This window comes from Leptopilina boulardi, unplaced genomic scaffold (genome assembly GCF_019393585.1).
Source record: "Leptopilina boulardi isolate dan_hultmark-lab unplaced genomic scaffold, ZJU_Lbou_2.1 LbouV2_341, whole genome shotgun sequence".
NCBI classification, from domain to species: Eukaryota; Metazoa; Arthropoda; class Insecta; order Hymenoptera; family Figitidae; genus Leptopilina; species Leptopilina boulardi.
Window position 1 is genome coordinate 197,621 of NW_026137909.1, and position 21,296 is coordinate 218,916.

Consider the following 21,296-nt stretch of genomic DNA (forward strand, 5'->3'; position numbering starts at 1 on the left):
GTGGCAATTTAACTTTTCGCTTTGTGTGCACGCATTCTGAATTATGATTAATTGAACCGCGATCTGAATTATCGTTAAATTGAATTGAACGTTGACCGTTTGCAAAAAGACTGTCTCCCTGAGAAACTACATTAAAAAAATCGTTTTGAATTGAGTATCTTTCCGCGCACAGTTCGGTTTGATCAGCTTCGGTGTTTAATAGTTCAATTTCATCCTGAATGTCGTCGAAAGAATTAAATATTTTTTTAGTCTGTCTAATCGCAAGGCAAGTTTAGATAGGTCTGTCGGACCGTCGTTTTGCGTTTCAAGGAAGTCTCTAAAATTTGCTACTTGTCCTTGAATTGTTTCTCGCCTTTTGTACAATTTTTTTAATTGCTCGTCTTACATTATTAGGAATTAAATTATAAGAATGGAAGGTTAATTGGAAAGGAATTGTTACCTTTTTAATCGAATCCGGCTCGAAGGACCATGATGGATTTCTTCGTCGAGGAAATCTTGAACACTTTCGAATAAAAAGAAAAAAAATGTATTAAATATTATTTATTTAACTATAAGTACACTGGTTCGAAGTGCCTAAGCAACTGCAACGATTTTCGTATTAAAAACTGACCGGAACCTTCTTTCCTTCTTATCGTAGAAGAAGGGGAAGGTACAGGGCAAGCGCATCGTATATTTTTGGCTTGAACCTTTTTTCTTCTCATCGTAAGAGAAAGACATTTTCAAGCCAGACGTGTCGTGTCGTCTTTTACCTGGGCCCTATTTCCCTCTCATCATAAAAGAGAGAAAAGGTATAAACGAACAATATTATTTGATTTTAACATTTTATTGGTTGGAGACTATCCAAGAAGTACAAACCTCACAAATGAGTCTAGTAAGTGTTTCTTGTAGCATATAATAATCACTTTTTAAAAATAAAATAAACAAAATTATTTAGTTTTTATTTGTTTTTTATTTTAATAAAATTTAATAAAATATAATTTTTTAAGAACGAACAGAAAGCAAGTGATACAGAAAATTCCTTTAATGAGAGTGATAGATCGTTTATTGGAAGAGAAATGCATAAAGCATTAAATTTACCAACTGTTAAATTTACACTAAACCAATCCAAAGAAGGGAGATCAATTTTAAAATATTATTCCAAATTTAATGAGCTTAATCATGAACATCATGAAAAAATTGTGGACCTTGCAATAACTAATTGCATTGACAAAGTGGACGGGTTAGATATTTAGATAAATTATTTATAATAATAATAATAATTTTGTTTTATTGTTTACTCTAAAGTAAATTTTAATTTGAAAGAAAAGGTAGCTAAATATCGTTATTGTTAAATAATAAACTAATTGATAAAAATAAATTAATGAAACTAACTTTAATATTTTTTTAACGAAAATTAAATAATATGTATTAAGAACTTTCTTTTCGAATATTTCTAATTTAATGCGTTTAAAATTATAAAAGAATTAAATTATCGTTCATTAAACTTAAATTATAAAGTATTCTATTATAAGTATTTCTAATACTCCTTGATTTGAATTTCAAATTATTTTTTAATTGTTTCATTATTAAATTCTTTTTAAAAATTCAAACTTTTAATTTAATTTTCGCTATACAAACAAAATAAATGCAAACTGCTACTATATAATTATATTTTATATTCATATTACTTATAGGTCATTGAACAAGTACGATTTAAATTCGAATTTTAGTTAACAGAAACCACCCGTACAACACAAGATATTGTGTGGATATCCAAATGACGTCCCATTTAGATCCCGAAATATCTGGGATATCCCAGGGATATCCTATGGATTTTAAACGAAATATCTCAATCGAGGGAACTTTTGATATCCTGAGAATGTCCACGGGATATCTATAGATATTCCTCAGATATCTATAGACATCTGACGGATATCTTATGAGTTGGCGTTTAATATCCCATTAACGTTCCTAAGATATCTTAGGATATTAGAGGTTAAATATAACTAACCTCCAGAATTTGTCAAAACCACAAATGTTAATGTATTTTAGTTTTTGATAAAAAATTGTAAATATTCATAAGTGGCATATTAATTTGATGCATCGCATATGTAGATAAAGGTAAGTAAACTGTGTTATTAAAATTATTAAATAGACTTTTAAATTTGAACAACTTAAAACGGGTTTAATATAAATTCTTTAACTTTAAGATAAATTTTATATTGTTGTAAAAGGATAATCGTTATGTGTTTTCTAGGCTACTAAAAAACAATTGACTTGTGAATATTTTTGTAAAGTAAAATAGTGCATTTAATCAATTTTCTTATTAATGTAAGAAATAATATTGACTTTACATAAATATAACCTTTCAATTTACACATTTTTAGAATACCCAAATGATTTAGAAAAAATATTTTTAAAATAAATATGTATCTCGCATCTTGCATTAAAACACTTGCTTTTTCAGTGCACTAGGTTTCTATAGTTTTTCTACGTTTTTTTATTTCCATTTTACTTTAACTTTTATCTTTTTGCAGTTGTGCTGCAGTAATGAAGCCGTTCAAACTTCTTTGTAAAAAACAGAAACGTAAAAGGATAGCTCGATACAATCTAAATTATGCATTTTTACAAAGTTTCGAATTAGTATCATCAAGTGAATCAGAATCAGAAACAGATTTATCTTTGAACGCTTCTGATAATGAGTTAAACGAAAATGCATCAGATTTAAATTTTTCTTTGAATTCAAACTGGAATATCAATAACGAAAATGAAATTCAACCATGTCGAACGCCCTGAAGATTCTGGTATTGCTGTAGGAGAGAATATTAGTTTTAATTATCCTGTTGAATTAAATATTAACGAAGAAAAGGAAGATATACGTACTTTTCTTGGACGATGGGCAACGCAAAATAAAATCTATCAAGAACCGCTAAGACAATTATTACATTATTTAAGAGAACATGATTGCTTTAGAGGTAGCTTGCCGAAGGATCCTAGGACATTGCTTCGTACACCAAGATCAAATGGTATAAGATCTGTTCATCCTGGACAGTACTATCACTTTGGATTGATGCATGAGATAAAAGAAAAACCGCTGCCAAGTTGAAGTATGTATTTTTGTGTTCATTCCATGAACACTTTGCTTCCTCATGGAGATATTTTGCGATCAGTTTACGATTTTTTATTTATATTTATTTATATAATAATAAGTAAAAAATTAAACTAAAAATTAAAATAATACTTGAAAAAACTCTAGTTATTTGTCATTTTAAGAAAAAAAGCATAATATGAGATCGTATCCTTAAGTGTCCGACTACTAGCGCATTCACCCTATATTAGGAATAATAAAAGTTTTGGGTATGTTTTGCATAAAAATTAAAAACAGTTTATCACCAAGAAAAAGCTTTCTAATCTAATTATAATGATTTTACAGATACATAAAGATTTTTGAACAAAAAATGCAAAGAGGTTTTTATCAATATTATTTATTTTTAAAATGTCAATAACTTTGGATAAAGTAATCGTAAAATGTTCGTTAATAGGTCAAAAGATGCGTCTTGAAAATCTCTACAAAATGAAACTAAAAAAACTGTAGGTGTCATAACATTTTTTTAAAGTTATGAGCAAAAAACGATTTTTTATGATTTTTAAAATGTCAATAACTTTGGATAAAATAATCGTAAACTGTTCGTTAATAGGTCAAAAGATGCGTCTTGAAAATCTCTACAAAATGAGACTAAGAAAACTGTAAGTGTCATAACATTTTTTTAAAGTTATAAGCAAAAAACGATTTTTTATGATTTTTAAAATGTCAATAACTTTGGATAAAATGATAACAGATTGTTCGTCAATAGCTCAAAATATGCGTCTTAAAAAACTCTACAAAATTAAGTAAAAACATCCCAACTTTCAAAACATGTGTTTCAAGTTATGGGCAAAAAACGATTTTTCAAAAATTTTAAAAGTCAAAAAAAATATAGTTAATATGTATTAATTTGTCCCAAAGTTTTCTCATTTTATGTCCCCAAGTGAGATCTACAATTTAAAAAAAAATTCAGCCCTAAAGCTCTTATAGAATTTGAGATATTTATGAAAATGTAATCTATATACACACACACACATACGGAATGACATTTTCTAAAAATGTCATTTTTGGATTCCTGAGGTCAAAAAACATAAAGATATGTCAAAAAAATGAGTTCGAAAAATTTCGCGAAAACAATACTTCCTCCATGAGGAAGCAATATTACTGAAATATGGAATTGTAAATGGAGGAGAAATTGACTTAAGCATTGGAATTGATGGTGTTCCTTTATCGAGATCTTCAACAGCTCAGTTTTGGCCCATTTTAGGTAGAGTTCTACCTTTTACAGACGTTTTTATCATCGGTTTATATTTTGGATATGAAAAACCGAGTAGTGCGGAGAAATTTCTCGATGATTTTCTTACGGAAACAGAAACTTTTTGTGGTGACAATTTTGTATTTAATAATGAGCAGTTTATTTGCACGATTAAATCATTTATCTTTGACCCTCCAGCAAAAGCCTTTATAATGAACACTATGCACCACACAGGTTATCACAGCTGTCCTAAATGCACAATTAGAGGCAAGTGGAAAAATCATCGTGTCTGTTTCCCGTATTTGAGAAGACGACGATACATAAAACGAACAGATGCGAACATTCGCAATTATAAGTACAAAAAACACCAAACGGGACCATGTTGTTTAAAACGTATACCAAACATCGATTTAATAAAAAACATACCTTTCGACTACATTAAGAAAATGGCAAATACAAAAGATTTCTCGACTGCTGTTGCGACTAAGAAAATTCATCCCACAGGAATTCGCGAGAAAGCCACGAGCGCTCAAAGAAATTAAAAACTGGAAAGCGACGGAATTAAGAATGTTTCTTTTATACATTGGTCCTCTTGTCTTAAAAAGCATTTTGCCTGCCAATTTATACGATAATTTTGTCACTCTTCACGTTGCTATCTGAATTTTTTGCGGTTTACATTTTTTAATGACAAGTGGCTATCCAGAATATGCAGATTCATTATTGCAACACTTCGTTGAAACGGCTGCCTTTTTATATGGTGAACACATAATCACTCATAACATGCATGGCTTACTTCATTTGTTTGATGATGTTTCACGGTTTGGCAAGTTAGATAACTTTAGTGCTTTTTTATTTGAAAGCTTCTTGCAGCTCTTAAAAAAGTTTGTACACAAAAGTGAAAAGCCATTGCAGCAAGCTATTAGAAGATATACTGAAAGTAAAGCATATCCGAAAGAATCGACAATACATCAAGAATCAAAGTTTTCGTTTAGTTTTCAGCACAACAAAGGACCAATGCTTGACACTTGTGTCTCACCACAATTTGCAGTAATTGCAACAAAAGAATTTAAATTTGATGTCCGAAAAATGGGGGATTTGTGTTGTGGTTTAAATTCTGGAGAAATTATTCTAATTTCCAATATTGCTCATGATTTAAATTCCAACGAACCGGTGATTATTGGGCAACAACAGATGAAGAGAGATGGAACCAATTGTTTTCATCGATCAAAGTACTCACACAGGGCATTTCTGATTTAAAGCAACAGTCTCTTTCTTCGTCTCAGCAATTGAAATCTTTGGAAAATAGAATGACGAATAACGAGGAAAGAACACTATCTATTTTTGATTCAAATCGTGCCAAAAACATTGTCCTGTTTAACTTGGACGATACGAGTGAAATTAACAGGGACTTGTTTTGTGAATTACACAAAATTTTTGCGGGCATCAATTTACAGATTCCTGACGTTGCAATTGTAGACGCTTTCCGTTTGGGCAAATCTGTTGGTGGACGTCCGGTCCTCATTAAATTTATTGGTACCAGATGGGTCAAATTGCTTTTTTCCAAAGTTAAGGAAATCAACGAGCGGAATTTAAGAATTGCAAATGACCTTTCAAAAGAGGAGAGAATGAAGCGCAAAAAATATCTGGAATTGATTGGTGAACTTCGCGCACTTGGCATCAAGGCTTCTTTGAAAAGAAACTCTATCCTTGTCGACGACAAGCCGACTAGCGTGGAGGAAATCAACAACCTGCTATCAGAGAAGGGATCCAGTAATATTCCCGCGAATGACAGGTCTCTTGATCAACGTGCAAGTTCGAGTGAGTTTTCGACTCCTCAGGCCGCACCCCAGAAGATTAGAGGTCCCGGTCGCCCTCCTGGTTCAACGAAGAAGAAGAAGGACGGGATGAAATCTAACCTTGAAAATTTTATTGAGATGAGATCTTCCAAATCCTTATCTACCTTGAATGATTTTATACGCCCCAAATCCTCGAGAAAATTGGACCTTTTACAAAAGGAATAGCAGCAAATAGATTCACATCCAGTCGTTGACTCAGCGCCCCTGCCCCCTACAGTGCTTCAACATCACTCATGTGGTAGAATAATTTTTTGGAATATTCACGGAATTAAAAATTTATCTGACTTCGAAAATGAGGTGAGCGATAATGATATTTTATGTATTTGTGAGACGTGGGTTGAACACGACAGAATCAATGTTCTTCGAAGCGCCGGCTTTCAGGTTTGTTCTACTCCTGCCGTCAGAGACTTCTCACACGGCAGAGCCATGGGATTTTAACTGTCGAGTTTCGAATTTTAACCAATTGGACCCTATGTTCTTTCAATTTTCATGTTCTTTTTTCCCGAGGAGATATTCTTTTGATATGTCTGCGAATTCCAGGGGCAAAAGCCTTGTTAGTGTTATGGAAACGAATGAATTTATTTTATTGAATGGACGATTTGGTTTGGTGTAATTCCGATGCTCTTTTTCTTTTTAGCGATCTCCGGGTTTTGCAAATCACCACTCTTTCAGATCATTTTCCAGTTAGCCTCTCCTTTGCCCTAATGCAGCGAACTGGTTTGAGTAGGCGCTCAGTTACTCCTTTATGGACATGGGACGCTGAAAAATCATCCCTTTTTGCTGACTCCATGGCTTGGAGAGAAGAGGTGGCAACGACAGATCTGGGGGTTGATGAAATGAACGAGATTTTTATTGGAACTATAAAAAATGTAGCGCTTGCTTTGGGAATGCAAAGAAACGTATCTAATTGTAGAAATTTTAATAAAAAACCATGGATCGATAATGAATGTAAATCGGCTAGATGTGACTTGAAATTGGCTTTAAAACGATTCAAAAGTAGTAATTTTTCTGCGGTCGCGAAAATTGATTATTTGGATTCAAAGAGAGCATTGGCGAGAATGGAGAAAGTAAAAAAGAATGACTATGACTTGAACACTTGGTACAAATTTTTGTTAAATTGTTGCCCCGAAGTTGATGTTTCTCCGTGTACTGCCGTCGCTTTGCCCAGCTTGACGGTGCCCATGCTCGACGAGTGTTTTACTACAGATGAATTAATTAAGGTTTTAAGTAAATGTAAGAATGGGAAGGCCCCTGGCTTGGACGGTATTAATTATAATTTTTACAAAAATTTGCCTCAAAATTGGATTTTTTATATGCAAAATTTATTTAATAAAATTTTAACAACAGAAAAAGTTCCTAAAGACTGGGGTAAACTCACTACGACTATGCTATATAAGAAGGGCAACCCATCTGATCCGGATAACCACAGGCATATCCCATTGGTGAGTAACTTAACTAAGATCTTTACTCAAGGCCTTTGTGATCGGCTTGTGCGTTGGTCTTCGGAATCCAATTTGATTCCGGAGTCGCAAAACGGATTCAGAAAGGGTAGAAGCTGTTTAGACCATATCTTTACCTTGTCTTCCATCATCCATATCCATTTAAATAAACCAAATGCAGTGGTATATGCCGTCTTTGTTGACTTTAAGGGGGCCTTTCCTTCTGTCTCACACAAATTATTATGGCAGAAGTTGCGCTCGCTTGGCATGAGCACTAAAGTCATCAATATTTTAAAAGACTTCTATAACTCTGCGACTACGCGAATAAGAACTAGAGAAGGATCTACTGATGAGGTCCGTGTTACACAAGGGGTACTTCAGGGCGAAGTCCTCAGTCCCATAGAATTTCTCTTATTTATTTCTGATATTGACGATTTTTTTATTAAGCAGGGTTGTAGAGGTCTTTCTATAAACAGTAAGGAGGAAATATCAATGTTAGGTTACGCCGACGATTTTGTCCTCCTCTCGGATACCGTTACCGAATTAAAAAGAAAACTCAAAGCCTTAAACCTTTATTGTTCGCAAAATGGTCTCACGGTGAATGTAAATATAACAAAAGTTGTTATTTTCCGCAGATCTGGAAATTCATCGGCAAAAAAATTTAAATCTTTTAAATTCGCAGAAAAACGTATTAAAGTTGTCGATGAATACACATATCTAGGAGTTACGTTCTCGGGTAGTTGCTCATTCTTGCCTGCAGCAAGAAAAGCGATTAGTGCAGCGAATGTCGCCGTGGGTTCGGTTTTGAGGGTGATTCACGGGTGTGGCGCGAACTCCTGGAATTCATATTTAAAATTGTTTGAGAGTCTGTCATTGAGTGTTCTTTTTTATGGAATTGAGGCCTGGGGCCTTAAACATTTGGATCTGGTTGAGGGAGTGCAATTATCTTTTTACAAGAGACTCCTGTCTCTGCCTATATGTACGCCAAACTACGCCGTTAGACTAGAAACGGGTTCATCACACATTTCGCTCTCGATATTCAAATTGATCTTAAAATGGCTTAAAAGAATAGCAAAAATGGACCCATCAAGGTTTCCTAGGTTATGCCTTGAGAGGCTAAAAACTCTGGCCTTGAGGGATCCATCTGTAAAATTTAATTGGTTTTGTCAGTTGAGGGTATTTTATGAGGAGTGTGGTTTGGTAGACGAATGGCGAGATACGTGTCTCAATATAGAGTCAATTAATATTAAACTTCTTATTGAGAAATACAGTCACTTTCTGTGTGAGAGGGATAGAGCCTCTTATTTGCGATCTAGGAGTTTGCAAATTTACCCGAGTCTCTCGCTTGAGCCCGGCCCTCAGCCATGTTTGCGAATGAAACTGCCTCTGTCTTTTAAAAGGATCTTAGCACAGATTAGGCTGATCAATGTCCACGTCTGCAGAATTATCCTTGATAAAAAGAAAATTTATCGTTTTAATTTAGAATCGAATTGCAAGTATTGTAAATCCGAGAATGAGTCTTTGTCACACATACTGTGTAACTGCTTAGCGTTCGAGCATATATGGGAATCGAAATTTCCTGCGCTGAGAAATGTTGACCGCGGAGACTTCTGGTTGGATGTGTTATCGTCAAAGAACTTTATTATAATTAAGACCTTTGTCTTTTCAATTAAGAAAGTTTTGTCGGAATGTCAAGATAGATAATTTGTTTTAAATTTTACTATGAAACATGTTTTTGTATCTTTTTTTTCACGAGCGGAACCCTCTTGTAAGCATTATTATAATGCATAAACAAGTATAAATAAATAAATAAAATAATAAATAAAATAATATTGTTAAAAATGTTGTTATTATTATATGTTATGAAAAAATAATAAGCAACGCAAATTTTATTTATTAAATAAATTTTTAACATCATACTTTTAACAATTTTAAAAATATAGCGTTTGTAGAGAAGGTTTTACTAAATAAAATAAGCTACTGTTTATAAAAATTGGTTTAAAATTGCAACTTTTTCTGAACTAAAAGAAAAAAATTAAAATGTTAAAATACTCAGTATTTGAAGAATGATTTTGACTCATCATTTTTTTGAAAAGTGTGTAACTAAATCTTTTCAAATTAATTGCAATTAATTTTTATTACAATTTTTTATGTGTTAAATTTAAAAACAATTTTTTATTTAGTTTACTTTGTTTTAAGGTTATGTTATGTGTACAGTCCCTCCTTAATGTACGAAAATATACTACTATTAAATTTAAAAACCTAAAGGCAGTTTTACATGTAAGCAAGAATAGCAATAAATCTGATTGGTTATGTCTAGAAATACTTCAAACTTATATCCAGTATTTCTAAGCTAGACCAATCAAATTTCTTCGTTGGTACACGCATGTGCGGCGATCTTAATGTATGCATAATACTAAAATTTTAGGTTAGTATTACAGCAGCCGTTTTAGCTGTATGTTCTTCAAACATTCATTAACATAACGTGCAATAATCTTATAACAGTTAACATTTTTTTTCGCCGTAAAGATTTATCAGTTAAGGAAAGGTATTCAAAGAAAAGTATTTTGCGGTAATTATTATTTGATAAGCCATTAACGATAATTTAATTATACTTTTGTAAATGCTACCGCATGGCGGTGACAATAATCTTTTTCCCCACGTGTTGTATCGTATAAAGCAAACGTTTGCTAATCGCAGATGAAGAACGTTTGATAATCGTTTTTTTAAATTTGAAAAATTGTCGACTTCAGATCAAATATGTACTTTAGGAATGTAAAAAAAATTGATAAAACTTTGTTTTAAAGAAGTAAAAATATTTAAAAACAATTATTTCTTAGGGACCGTGCACATAAAACTTCACAAGAACAGAAAGAAAGGGGTCAAAGTATTTGTGACAGTCTGCAGAATAAATAACGCTAATGTATGTAACAAAGTGTAACAAGGGGGCGGGAGGGAATCAACAAAACAGTTTGACGTATTATTACATGCACGACCTCTTAGCAAAAATGTTATCAATTTTTATTAATTTAATTTATCGCACAAACTATTAAAATTAAAAATGTTAAAACTTACAATGAAAAATATAAAATTAAAAAATTTATTTTAAAAAGATAATTATGAAATTGAACTAACGCTATGTGCAAAGTGTCTTGTTCTGATTAAATTTCTTTTAGAAAATTAAATACTTTACGTAAAAAAATGTATACTTCTATTCCAGATGTCTTACAGCAAGAATATAAAGCCGCAAACAATAAATGAAGAATATTTAATAGTCGAATTTTCTAATGGAGTACAATTGGTTCCTACATTATGGTTAACTCCGAAGAAAAAGAATGTTTATTGGCCTCGCGCAACAACTATGAACGGTTATTATAAGTTTGTAGAAAGAAAGCAAGTACCTAAACCAAATTGGACTAAGGAAGCAATTGTAAAATTGTTGGGTGGAGCAGGTAAGTACTATAAAGTGTATTTGCGTTTTAATTTATCAAATAACTATAATTTATATTTCCTTTTACTCATAATAAAATTTATGCATTAATTGACCTTATGACATCTTCCTTTATATTTTACAGCAACATATTCCAGAGGTTTACAGAAACTGAAGGATGCCGAAGATTATACGGATGTAAATACTGATAGGGATGAAAAACAAAAATCGGACAAGTGCGAGTTACACTCGCACTGAAATCGAGGGTTCCGTACTCGAAGCGAACTTATTTGGTATAAAAACAAATGTTTAAAAAATATGTGTTGTATGACAACTATTATAAGTGATACAAAAAGGAACAATTTTGTAAAATTCAAGAAAATTGTTCTTCTTCGTATCACTTATATTAGTTGTCATACAACACATATTTTTTAAACATTTGTTTTTATACCAAATAAGTTCGCTTCGAGTACGGAACCCTCGATTTCAGTGCGAGTGTAACTCGCACTTGTCCGATTTTATTTTTTAAAAAATATTTTACTAAAAAAATATAAGAAACATAATTTTATTTCAACTCGCAATATTTTTATTGTATTTACATTTTAAAAATATATTGAATATTAAATTTTATCTTTCTAAGTCAAAAAGAGATAAAACTTAAGATATTGACATAAGGCTAGTAGCTGCTTGTCAAGGAAAAATCGAAAGTTATCTAAAAAATAAAATTTGTTTATTAATTCCAGAAAAATCAACTCCAATCATCCTCGCTATATTTTTTTTGTAATCTACACGTAAAAATACGTCAAAATATATAAATTTGAATCACTGTAGAAAAACTTTTTTCGTTTTTTGCGGAAAAATACATTTTTTTCTGAAATTTATCATTTTTCTTCAAAAATTTGATAAAAATTGATCATCAACTCCAATCGCGCTTACATTTTTTCCCTGTATTTTTCACGCAAAAATTGAGTTTTACAGCAAGTATGAACAGTCTGGATTGAATATTGTGTGCGCTAGGGAGAATAAATCATTTTTTTCGAAATTTTTGATTTTTCCTTGACAACGCTATGTAAATTAATCCGAATCAAGTTCGCTATAATTTTCCTGTAATTTTCACGTAAAAATACGTAAGTGTGTCAAATTTGAGCTCTTTATGTCAAAAGATGTGGCCGCTAGGGGGGGGGTACATACTCATTTTTAGGTATTTTTCGTAAAAATTCATGGTTTTTCCTTGACAACGCTATGATAATCAACTCCAATCATGCTCGCTATATTTTTTTTGTAATCTACACGTAAAAATACGTTAAAATATATAAATTTAATTTCCTTTAAATAAAATTTTGTTCGTTTTTGGTGGAAAAATACATTTTTTTCCTAAAATTGTCATTTTTTCTTGAAAAACTTGATAAAAAGTTAATCATCAACTCTAATCGTGACCGCTTTTTTTCCCCTGTATTTTTCCCGTAAAAATACATTTGTATACTAAATATGATCTGTCTGGGTTGAATATTGTGTGCGCTAGGGAGAATAAATTATTTTTTTCGAAATTTTTGATTTTTCCTTGACAACGCTATCTACATTGATCCGAATCAAGTTCGCTATAATTTTCCTGTAATTTTCACGTAAAAATACGTAAGTGTGTTAAATTTGAGCTCTTTATGTCAAAAGATGTGGCCGCTAGGGGGGGGGGGTACATAGTCATTTTTAGGCATTTTTCGTAAAAATTCATGGTTTTTCCTTGACAACGCTATGTTAATCAATTCCAATCAAGTTCGCTATAATTTTCCTGTAATCTACACGCGAAAATACATATGTGTACTAATTTTCAGCCCTCCAGATAAATTTATGTGGCCGCTAGGGGGGGGGGTACACGATTTCAAAAAACCGATATTAATAGGGTTCCGAACCGAGTACGGAACCCTAAAAACGAAGACAAAAGAAGCGAAAAACTACTCATGTGGAGAAAAATTCTCCTAAATCTAAAAAACAGCGTTTGCAAGAAATTGAAAGTTCTGAATCTGAAGAGAGTACTGACGATAATTTTAATGATGAGAACAGTTTCAAGACCATCCCTAAAAATCAGCAAAAAGCAACTCCGATACCTTCATATCCACCAGTACCAATCATGAAAAGCCCTCTTCCTTCTACTTCATCTCAAATAGAAAACAAATTTTCTAATGGAAGTAACACTACACATAACGAACAAATTTTTCGCAGTATTAGATGTATCACGAAAAACCTTTCTGTTAATCAGCGTGATGACAATAATAGAAAGAAGATTATGCGAAAGAAGGAGTACGCAATAAGAAAAGTAAACTTAAAGTTTATGATGACGGTATACTATATTAAATTTGTCAACAAATATTTTATTTCTTTTTTATGGCAAATATTTTATTTATTATTCACTTACATTGTTTCAGAGAAATCATTTCGGAAATACGTAGTCTCTTCTTTTACTGAATTAAAGTTTCAACTTAGTTCTACTGCAGAAAAGGTAGATGAAATTGCATGTCAACTAAGCGATTCTAATAATCCAGTTGAAAATAAAAGTGACGATTCGTCACCCAATGATTTCGACTTGCAAAGAATTCTACCTGTCAAAACTCTCGATGCATTACAAGAAGTTGAAGATAAATTAACGAAAACAAATTACATGAAAACTATGGTTAGTTTTTTGGTTCAGGTTGGAGGAAAATCCCTCAAAGATAATGTAAATTCAATATTGATTAGAACACTTTCAAATGAAGTGGCGGAAAATTTCAGTTGGCTGGGGAAGAAAGGAAAGTTTATCTTTGGACAGTTGCAATTGTGCAGTGCAATTATGAGTGAGTTTTTTAAAAATATATTACATTATTTATATTAATGATTTCGAGAACAATTTTTTATAAATCTCAATAATGACAAAATAATAAATAAAATTAAGGCTAATTTAATAAATTAATAAGAAGAGGTAATAAATAAAAAAATTATTAAAATAAATTTTTTTTCAGGTGCATCTAAGCATCATTCTCAATTCACTTCAGAAAGCGATGTTATACAATACATAAAAGATTGGTTGAGACATGCACATCAAAGATGCATTTCACAAGCTAATTCTAAAATTCAAATTACAACGGTCGAAAATTTGATAAACTCTGAGAATCTTGACGGTGTATTACTGATGGATGACAGCTCAAATGCTCCTCTAACCTCAAATTTTGATTCGGAAGAACATGGTGGCGATGAGATTTCTAGAAATGTTTTAAGCGATGCTGAAAGAGTACATTCTAATCATCAAGACGAACTTGCAGACGAGTTGTCATAAAAGAAGTACTACGATGTAATCTTACTTTCTTAAACAAGGTTTTTAAGTTTAAAAATTTTATTTTCTTATTTTTAATTACGTACTTTAAAAAAGCCAACATCAACATAAAACTTGTGTTCATTTAAAAATTTACGCTTCTTTAGTTTAAAAACACGTTTAGTTCAAAAAAAAGAAAAAAATTTTGATATTTTTTTTGTTTATATTGTACCTAGATACAATATTTTCTTTGCCAATTGAAGACAAAGTGGCATAAAAGCAGTATTATAATACAAATAAATCTTACTGATTTTTTAATCAGAAATTTTATTATCTGACTTGTAACAAAGAAAATGAAAAGCTAAAAATTACGCTAACACTTTCACTAATTTTAAAATTTAATGTTTTTTAAAAACACAAAATAAGGTTTTTGTTTCATTTTCACATTAAATTATACTTAGATACAATATATTCTCACTTTGTAATGTTCATTCTACTATGTAATCGTTTAAAATAAAAAGTTTTTTATTATCTATTTATATGTATAAATCATTTTTAACTAATTATAAATTATTTTCAATATATTTTTTTAAATATTCTAAAGATATCCCAGGGATCTCCCACAGATATCCATTACAAACATCTTGAATACATCTTAGTAGAGGGAACTTTTGATATTCCAGGGATATCCCAGGGAGATCTAATATATCCTGTGGACATCTATGGGATATCCAAGATTTTTTCGATATATCGCAGAGATATCCTAGGGATATCTATTTGCTGTACGGGCATCACCTTTTAATATTTTTCAATTTTTTCGAATGTTACAACTAAATACAATTATTCTTTAGCATTTATTTATCTTTTTCACTGTATTTAATTAATAATTATTCTTATTTTAAACAGTCTTTTTGTAATTATCAACAAATTAATTCTATTTCAATTTCTTTGGTTTTAATTTTAATCTATGCTAAAAGGCGTTCATCTAAGTCTATTTGATTATTTTATGAAATTTTTTTTTTCATAATTAATCTAAAATTTATTCAACTTTATAATAAATTTATAAGAAATTTTAATTATTTTTCAATTATTTAATTAAATCATTAATCCAAACTAAAAATATCATATACTATATATTATTAATGATTAACTAGTTTAGTTGGAACATTTCAATTCACTTCAGTTTGAATTGACCCATGGGTCAGTTGATTCTTGAATCAATTGATTTTATCTTTTATTTATCCATATTTTAAGTGATTGTATATTTAACTTATCCACATTTTAAACCATGTACACTTAATGATTTGTGTTCTATTTATTTTTAATATTATTCATTTTAATTTTATAGACTTGGCAGAAATATCTGAAGAGGTGTTGGAAAGTTTAAAATGGTTGAGAGACAATTTGCAGTCATGGGCGTTAGTACTTAGTCATTGGAAAGTGACTGCGAAATATAGGGAGGAAAAAGGAAAACTTCAGTCATTTCAGAAAGTTGCCGACATTTTTACGGAGTGGAAGGTACTTGAAAATCCTAAAGGATATGAGCTGATTGACATCGATTTTGAATTACGAAATTTTACAAATGAGAAGGATTCAATCAAAAATTGGTTTCATTTCTTCAAAACGCTAACTGAAGTGAGACCTAAGGCATTGCCCGAAGAGTTCGATGCTTTAGAATCACAAGAGTGTGGCGATAGTAAGTTTATTTTATTCTTTATTATTAATTATTATCAGAAGTAATATTATTTTAAATAATGTTTCTTTTTTATAATATAACAAAACTAGATTTGAAAGCCATCTTGCAGTTAAAAGCATTGCCACATTTAGTCCCTCCAAACGGTAGGCTTAAAATAAAAGAAGCTGGAAGATTCAAGCACTGGAAACCGTCAACAGCAGAGGCAGTAGAAAGCTTAATTATACACACAAAGGTATTTCTTTATTTTCTCAGGGTCGCCTTGAATCAGGGAAATCAGGGGAATTAAAATTATCAGGGACAAGTCAGAAAGTTTTGTAAAAACAACTAGAAAAGTATTAAGTTTCCAAAAATGTAAGGAAAATTCTGTTATTTGAAATTTTAATTTTAATTTTTGTAGCAACCGTGTAAATTATTTTAAATTTTAATCAGCTAATAATTCAATTATTTCGAATATAAATCAAGTAAATATTCAATTATTACAAATGTTAATAAATTTCAAGTTCAATTATTCCGAATATTAGTCAAATAAAAATACTATTTTTCCAAATGTATGGCTACTGGCACTCACGCCACTTTTTGCAATTTTTTCAGCTGATACAACTATTTAGCTACTATTTTCAAAAAATACTACTGTTGGCATTTTTTTTTTGAAAAAGTCCACTAATGACACTATTTTTCTCACTCATTTTCAGACATCTTTGAAAACATCTTAAAGCAAAATTTATGAAAATTATTTTTTTGAAAGGTGTTAAGTAACTTTGAAAAAAGTTCAAGATTTTTAAGATCCAAAATAATTTTTTTCAAGATTCGTTATGATCTTTCAATACTTACATTACTCAATTATTTACAAATTTTTCAATTAAAATAGTTCAAAAATTCAATTATTTTTTAATAAAAAAATCTCTAAAATTTAATTTCTACGAAAATTATTTTAAAGTGGCTTAATAGAATTATTTAATTACTTAATTGTCTTTCAGATTGCTGGTGATATCACTAAAGCTCGACAAGAGCGAGAAGATGTAATGAGAAGAAAAGGCCTCATATTGCAACATTTCATTTTTGTGGTCGGAGAGACATTAGAAAATGCAAGAGACTTTTTTGTTGCCATCGATAACTTTTTATACTCAGTAACTTCTGCTCTACAGGCAATTGATATTTGTTTTAAATCTTTCCACGTGCTTAGGGCCAAATATCCCTGTGCCAGCGACCACATTTGGTATATTATACAGCGGTTTCTTTATAAGTTTGAAACACCATACGATGTGAAGAAGCCTTACGCTTTAGAGATAATACAGGCTTTAAAAAATCTTGAATCTAAACAAACTTTAAATAAGGAAGCTGAAACAAACATGGAATGTTGAGTTTTTGAAGTGAGTAATTAATCTTGTAACTAGCGTTCGAATCAGTAAATGAAACAACAAAATGTACAAATGTCCACTTTGCCATGAATGCTGTAAAAGCGATAGAATTCTATTAAGCCACTTTAAATTTAAGCACTCTGTGCAAAAATTTCAAGCATTAAAGTGTCAACAATTAAATTGTGACCGCGTTTGCACTAACTTTTATGGTTTCTTAAAGCATATAAAAAGTGAACATAAACAAGCACTTGTTACTATTAATAACGAAAATTGTGTCCTACCAAATCAGTCTTTGTTTCAACAAACAAATCATGAATTTGAGTTAAGAAATAGGTTGCAAACATGTTCCGTTCAACATGTCTTTCAATCCAGTAAAAATAAACAATGCATACAGGCTGAAGATATTACCTCTACCCAATATGCAAATAGTGTTTCTTTTGCTTCGTCATCTATTATTTCGAAATTACATGCAAATCCGTCAGTTTCACGGAAACTAATTTCTGATATAGTTGATAGTGTTCAAAATTTATTAACCTTAAGCGAACCAATTAGAAATAAAAGTATTAAAATTAATAACTTAACGACAACTGCCGAACTAAGTAATATGTTTGACATTTATAAAAACGCTTTTATGGATCATACAACAGAGCATAAATCGCTAGATTACTTCTTGAAATTAGGAACTTATATTCCTCCTATAATATACACTTCCGTTACGACTCTGGAATTGGATAAGACTAAAAGTTCTAAAATTATTGACGAAGTTGACAAAAGTATGGCTGTAATTCCCTTAAAATTAGTTCTTCAGAAGTTTTTAGAATTGCCTAATGTTTTAGATTCGATTTTGTCTTATATGGAAAAAGTGAAGGACAGTAACTTGATGGAGTCTACTATCCAAGGTGAATTATTTTTAAAACTTTCGGAGAACTTTGGTTCAAAATTGGTACTCCCTTTAATACTTTTTTTTGACGATTTTGAAATAAACAATCCATTAGGCACCCACAAAATTGTCAATAAAATTGGTGCAGTGTACTGTACCATTGCTTGTATTCCACCTGAATATGCCAGTCAGTTAGAAAACATTTTTCTCGCGCAGTTTCATCGAAGTAACGATCACAAAGATATGGGAAATCGATTCATATTTAGTAAAATTATAGATCAGTTAAAAGAATTAGAAATCGAAGGAATTCCTGTAAATACTAAAAATTATAAAGGTAAAGTTTACTTTGTGTTACTCGCTGTCAGCGGAGATAATTTAGGACTTAATAAAATCCTTGGCTTTCCGGAATTCTTTAATTGCGACTATTGTTGTAGGGTTTGCTTCGCAGATAAAGATACGATGAAAACGCAATGTAAAGAAGACGAAACACTTTTACGAACACCCGAAAATTATGAGGAACATTTAGAAGCGAATTCATATGGTATCGAAGAAGAATGTATTTTCAATTCAATTCCGAGTTATAACGCGATAACAAGTTGTTATTTTGATCAAATGCACGATTTTCCCGAGGGAATTTTACGTTACGATTTAGGTAAAATAATTAAGTCTTTAATAAAAATGAAATGTTTTACTCTTGAAATATTACATGAAAGAATGCGTTTTTTCAATTTTGGTTTTTAAAATTCGGAAAATAAACCTCCTTTATTGAATCCTAGTGGCGTACAAAAGGAATATATTACTTATTAGGCGTCTGAAATGATTTTATTTTTTAACTATTTTGGTCTAATTATTGGCGACTTAGTTGAAGAAGATAATAAACCTTGGAAATTGTATGTAATTTTGAGACAAATAGTTTGTTTAATAATGGCTCAAACTTTCAATAAGAACTGTGCTTCACTTCATAAGTATTTAATTTTTGAACATCATACTTTGTACATTAAGGTTTATGGGGATCTGAAGCCTAAACACCATTTCTTAATTCACTATGTTAGGTTTATTTTACGTTTAGGACCTGCAAGACTGACATCCTGTATTCGTTTTGAAGCAAAACATAAAGAATCCAAAAATTACTCAAAAGCCACTACTTCTCGAAAAAATCCAACTGTGTCTTTAGCCAATAAACATCAACTCATTCTAAACAATAAATTTTTCCATAACGAAGGTTTTGATTTTCGCCTTGATTTAGAAATGCAACTTCACAATGATCTGAAAGAGTTACAAATCCGACATGGTTATAAAATATGATAATAATGAATTATTTCCTAAATTCGGTAAAATTCGATATGTTTTACTTAAAGGAAACGAAGTTTTTTTACTGTTCACAAAAATATCAATACTTTGCTTCAGCGATCATTTTCATGCATTTGAAGTTGTTGAAACAAAAGACTGGGGCTATGTTCTCCAAAGAAAATTAATTTCTTATAAAACTTCTCACATTTGTTTGACATCAATTGGAAAGCACTTTATTTCTTGTATTGAATGACAAAATTTTGTCAAACAGATGTAAAATTATATATGTCGTAGGCAATTAGAAGAATTCGCCATTTAGCTAAAAGCCTAGGCGTTTAGCTAAATCGCACAAGTTAGACGAATGGACTTGGAAAATGATTAAATTCGTCTATTTGCCTGAATAGATTTGACATTTAGCTAAGTGACTAGTCATTTAGCTATTTGCCTGAAGCTGTGTCGGCAAATAGAAGAAAATAGTTAACACATAGAAATTATAAACAGGAGCTGGAAACAAAATAAATTTAATTTCTGAAACAAACGTCAGATATGTACATTTAATTTGTAGAAATTGTAAACAACTGATCAAAAGAAAATAAATTTATTTCCTTAAATTACGTTACAAAACTAAATTTTATTTAGTATAATCATATTTCCCGTACCCTCTAAGTGAAAATTGTAGTTGACGCGAATTTTTATTTAAATTTCTATTTTTTTTTACCAAAAATGAGTGTAAATCGCAATGAATTTGAAGAAAAATTGAAAGTGTTTAACAGTGGTCAAAAAAGTAATTAGATTTAACCACTAAGGACCGATTGATTTGCATGTTATGTTTTAGAGGGAATCTTCTTGTAAATGCTCAGCAAGATTGTTTTGTGAGACAACAGGATGCAGCGCAAAAAATGATAACCCATTCAGAAGACAGTTTTACAGCTTTGGATAAAGGAGACTGCATAACGTTATCCATTCCTGAAGTAGATCGAGGGCCTCTTGATTTCCTTAACATTTATGGGGTAATAATGAATTACGAAAATGGAGTATATCAAATTGGCACAAAAGATGGTCTACTGAAAGGTTGGTTTCCTCGAGCTGAAATCAAGAAATCTGGCAGCAATGTTATAACATTTTCTGACGTATCAACAGACACGCTAATATCTCTGAGAGAAGCAGCAGCTCAGCAGTCTATCAGTGGTGGTCAGGGCTTTAAAAAGTGTAATTGTAAAGCCAGTCAATCGCAATGTAAAACCAAACGATGCATTTGTTTTAAATCGGGTACTCTATGTGATTCTCGTTGCCATCAGAGCCAACCATGTTCAAATAAATAATTAAAATTTAATTTAACTTAACCAATAAATAATAATTAACATTTAAAAATTTTTCTTTCAGTAAACCCGAAAAAATTTTTCTCCGTATTCTATGTAAACTATAATATATAATTCAATTTCTATGTGTTAACCATTTTCTTCTATTTGCCGACACAGCTTCAGGCAAATAGCTAAATGACTAGTCACTTAGCTAAATGTCAAATCTATTCAGGAAAATAGACGAATTTAATCATTTTCCAAGTCCATTCGTCTAACTTGTGCGATTTAGCTAAACGCCTAGGCTTTTAGCTAAATGGCGAATTCTTCTAATTGCCTACGACATATATACAGGGTGATCGAAAAGTACCGGACCCCTTTTCTGCGTTCTGGTACTTTTTGATCACCCTGTATAATCTTTACAATATTTGCGTATCCTTTATATATATA

At 31.0% G+C, this 21,296-nt stretch overlaps 2 protein-coding genes across 2 annotated transcripts; both read left to right on the forward strand.

Moving 5' to 3' along the window:
* Window positions 1-15,520: 15,520 nt before the first annotated feature.
* Window positions 15,521-17,787, forward strand: LOC127285689 (uncharacterized). The gene is made up of 4 exons (XM_051311824.1): window positions 15,521-15,524; window positions 15,673-16,020; window positions 16,110-16,252; window positions 16,998-17,787. The coding sequence occupies exons 1-4, from the start codon at window positions 15,521-15,523 to the stop codon at window positions 17,379-17,381; spliced, it is 879 nt and encodes a 292-aa protein (XP_051167781.1). The 3' UTR covers window positions 17,382-17,787.
* Window positions 17,788-20,447: 2,660 nt separating this feature from the next.
* Window positions 20,448-20,870, forward strand: LOC127285690 (uncharacterized). The gene has a single exon (XM_051311825.1). The coding sequence runs from the start codon at window positions 20,448-20,450 to the stop codon at window positions 20,868-20,870; it is 423 nt and encodes a 140-aa protein (XP_051167782.1).
* Window positions 20,871-21,296: the final 426 nt, after the last annotated feature.

What these genes read in the sequence shown, in the direction of transcription:
- LOC127285689 (XM_051311824.1), top strand. An exon ending in ATCACAAGAGTGTGGCGATA is followed by an intron (nt 16,021 to 16,109) that starts GTAAGTTTATTT and finishes TAACAAAACTAG; the next exon opens with ATTTGAAAGCCATCTTGCAG. An exon ending in GCTTAATTATACACACAAAG is followed by an intron (nt 16,253 to 16,997) that starts GTATTTCTTTAT and finishes ATTGTCTTTCAG; the next exon opens with ATTGCTGGTGATATCACTAA.
- LOC127285690 (XM_051311825.1), top strand. Translation starts at nt 20,448, where the DNA reads ATGATAACCCATTCAGAAGACAGTTTTACAGCTTTGGATAAAGGAGAC.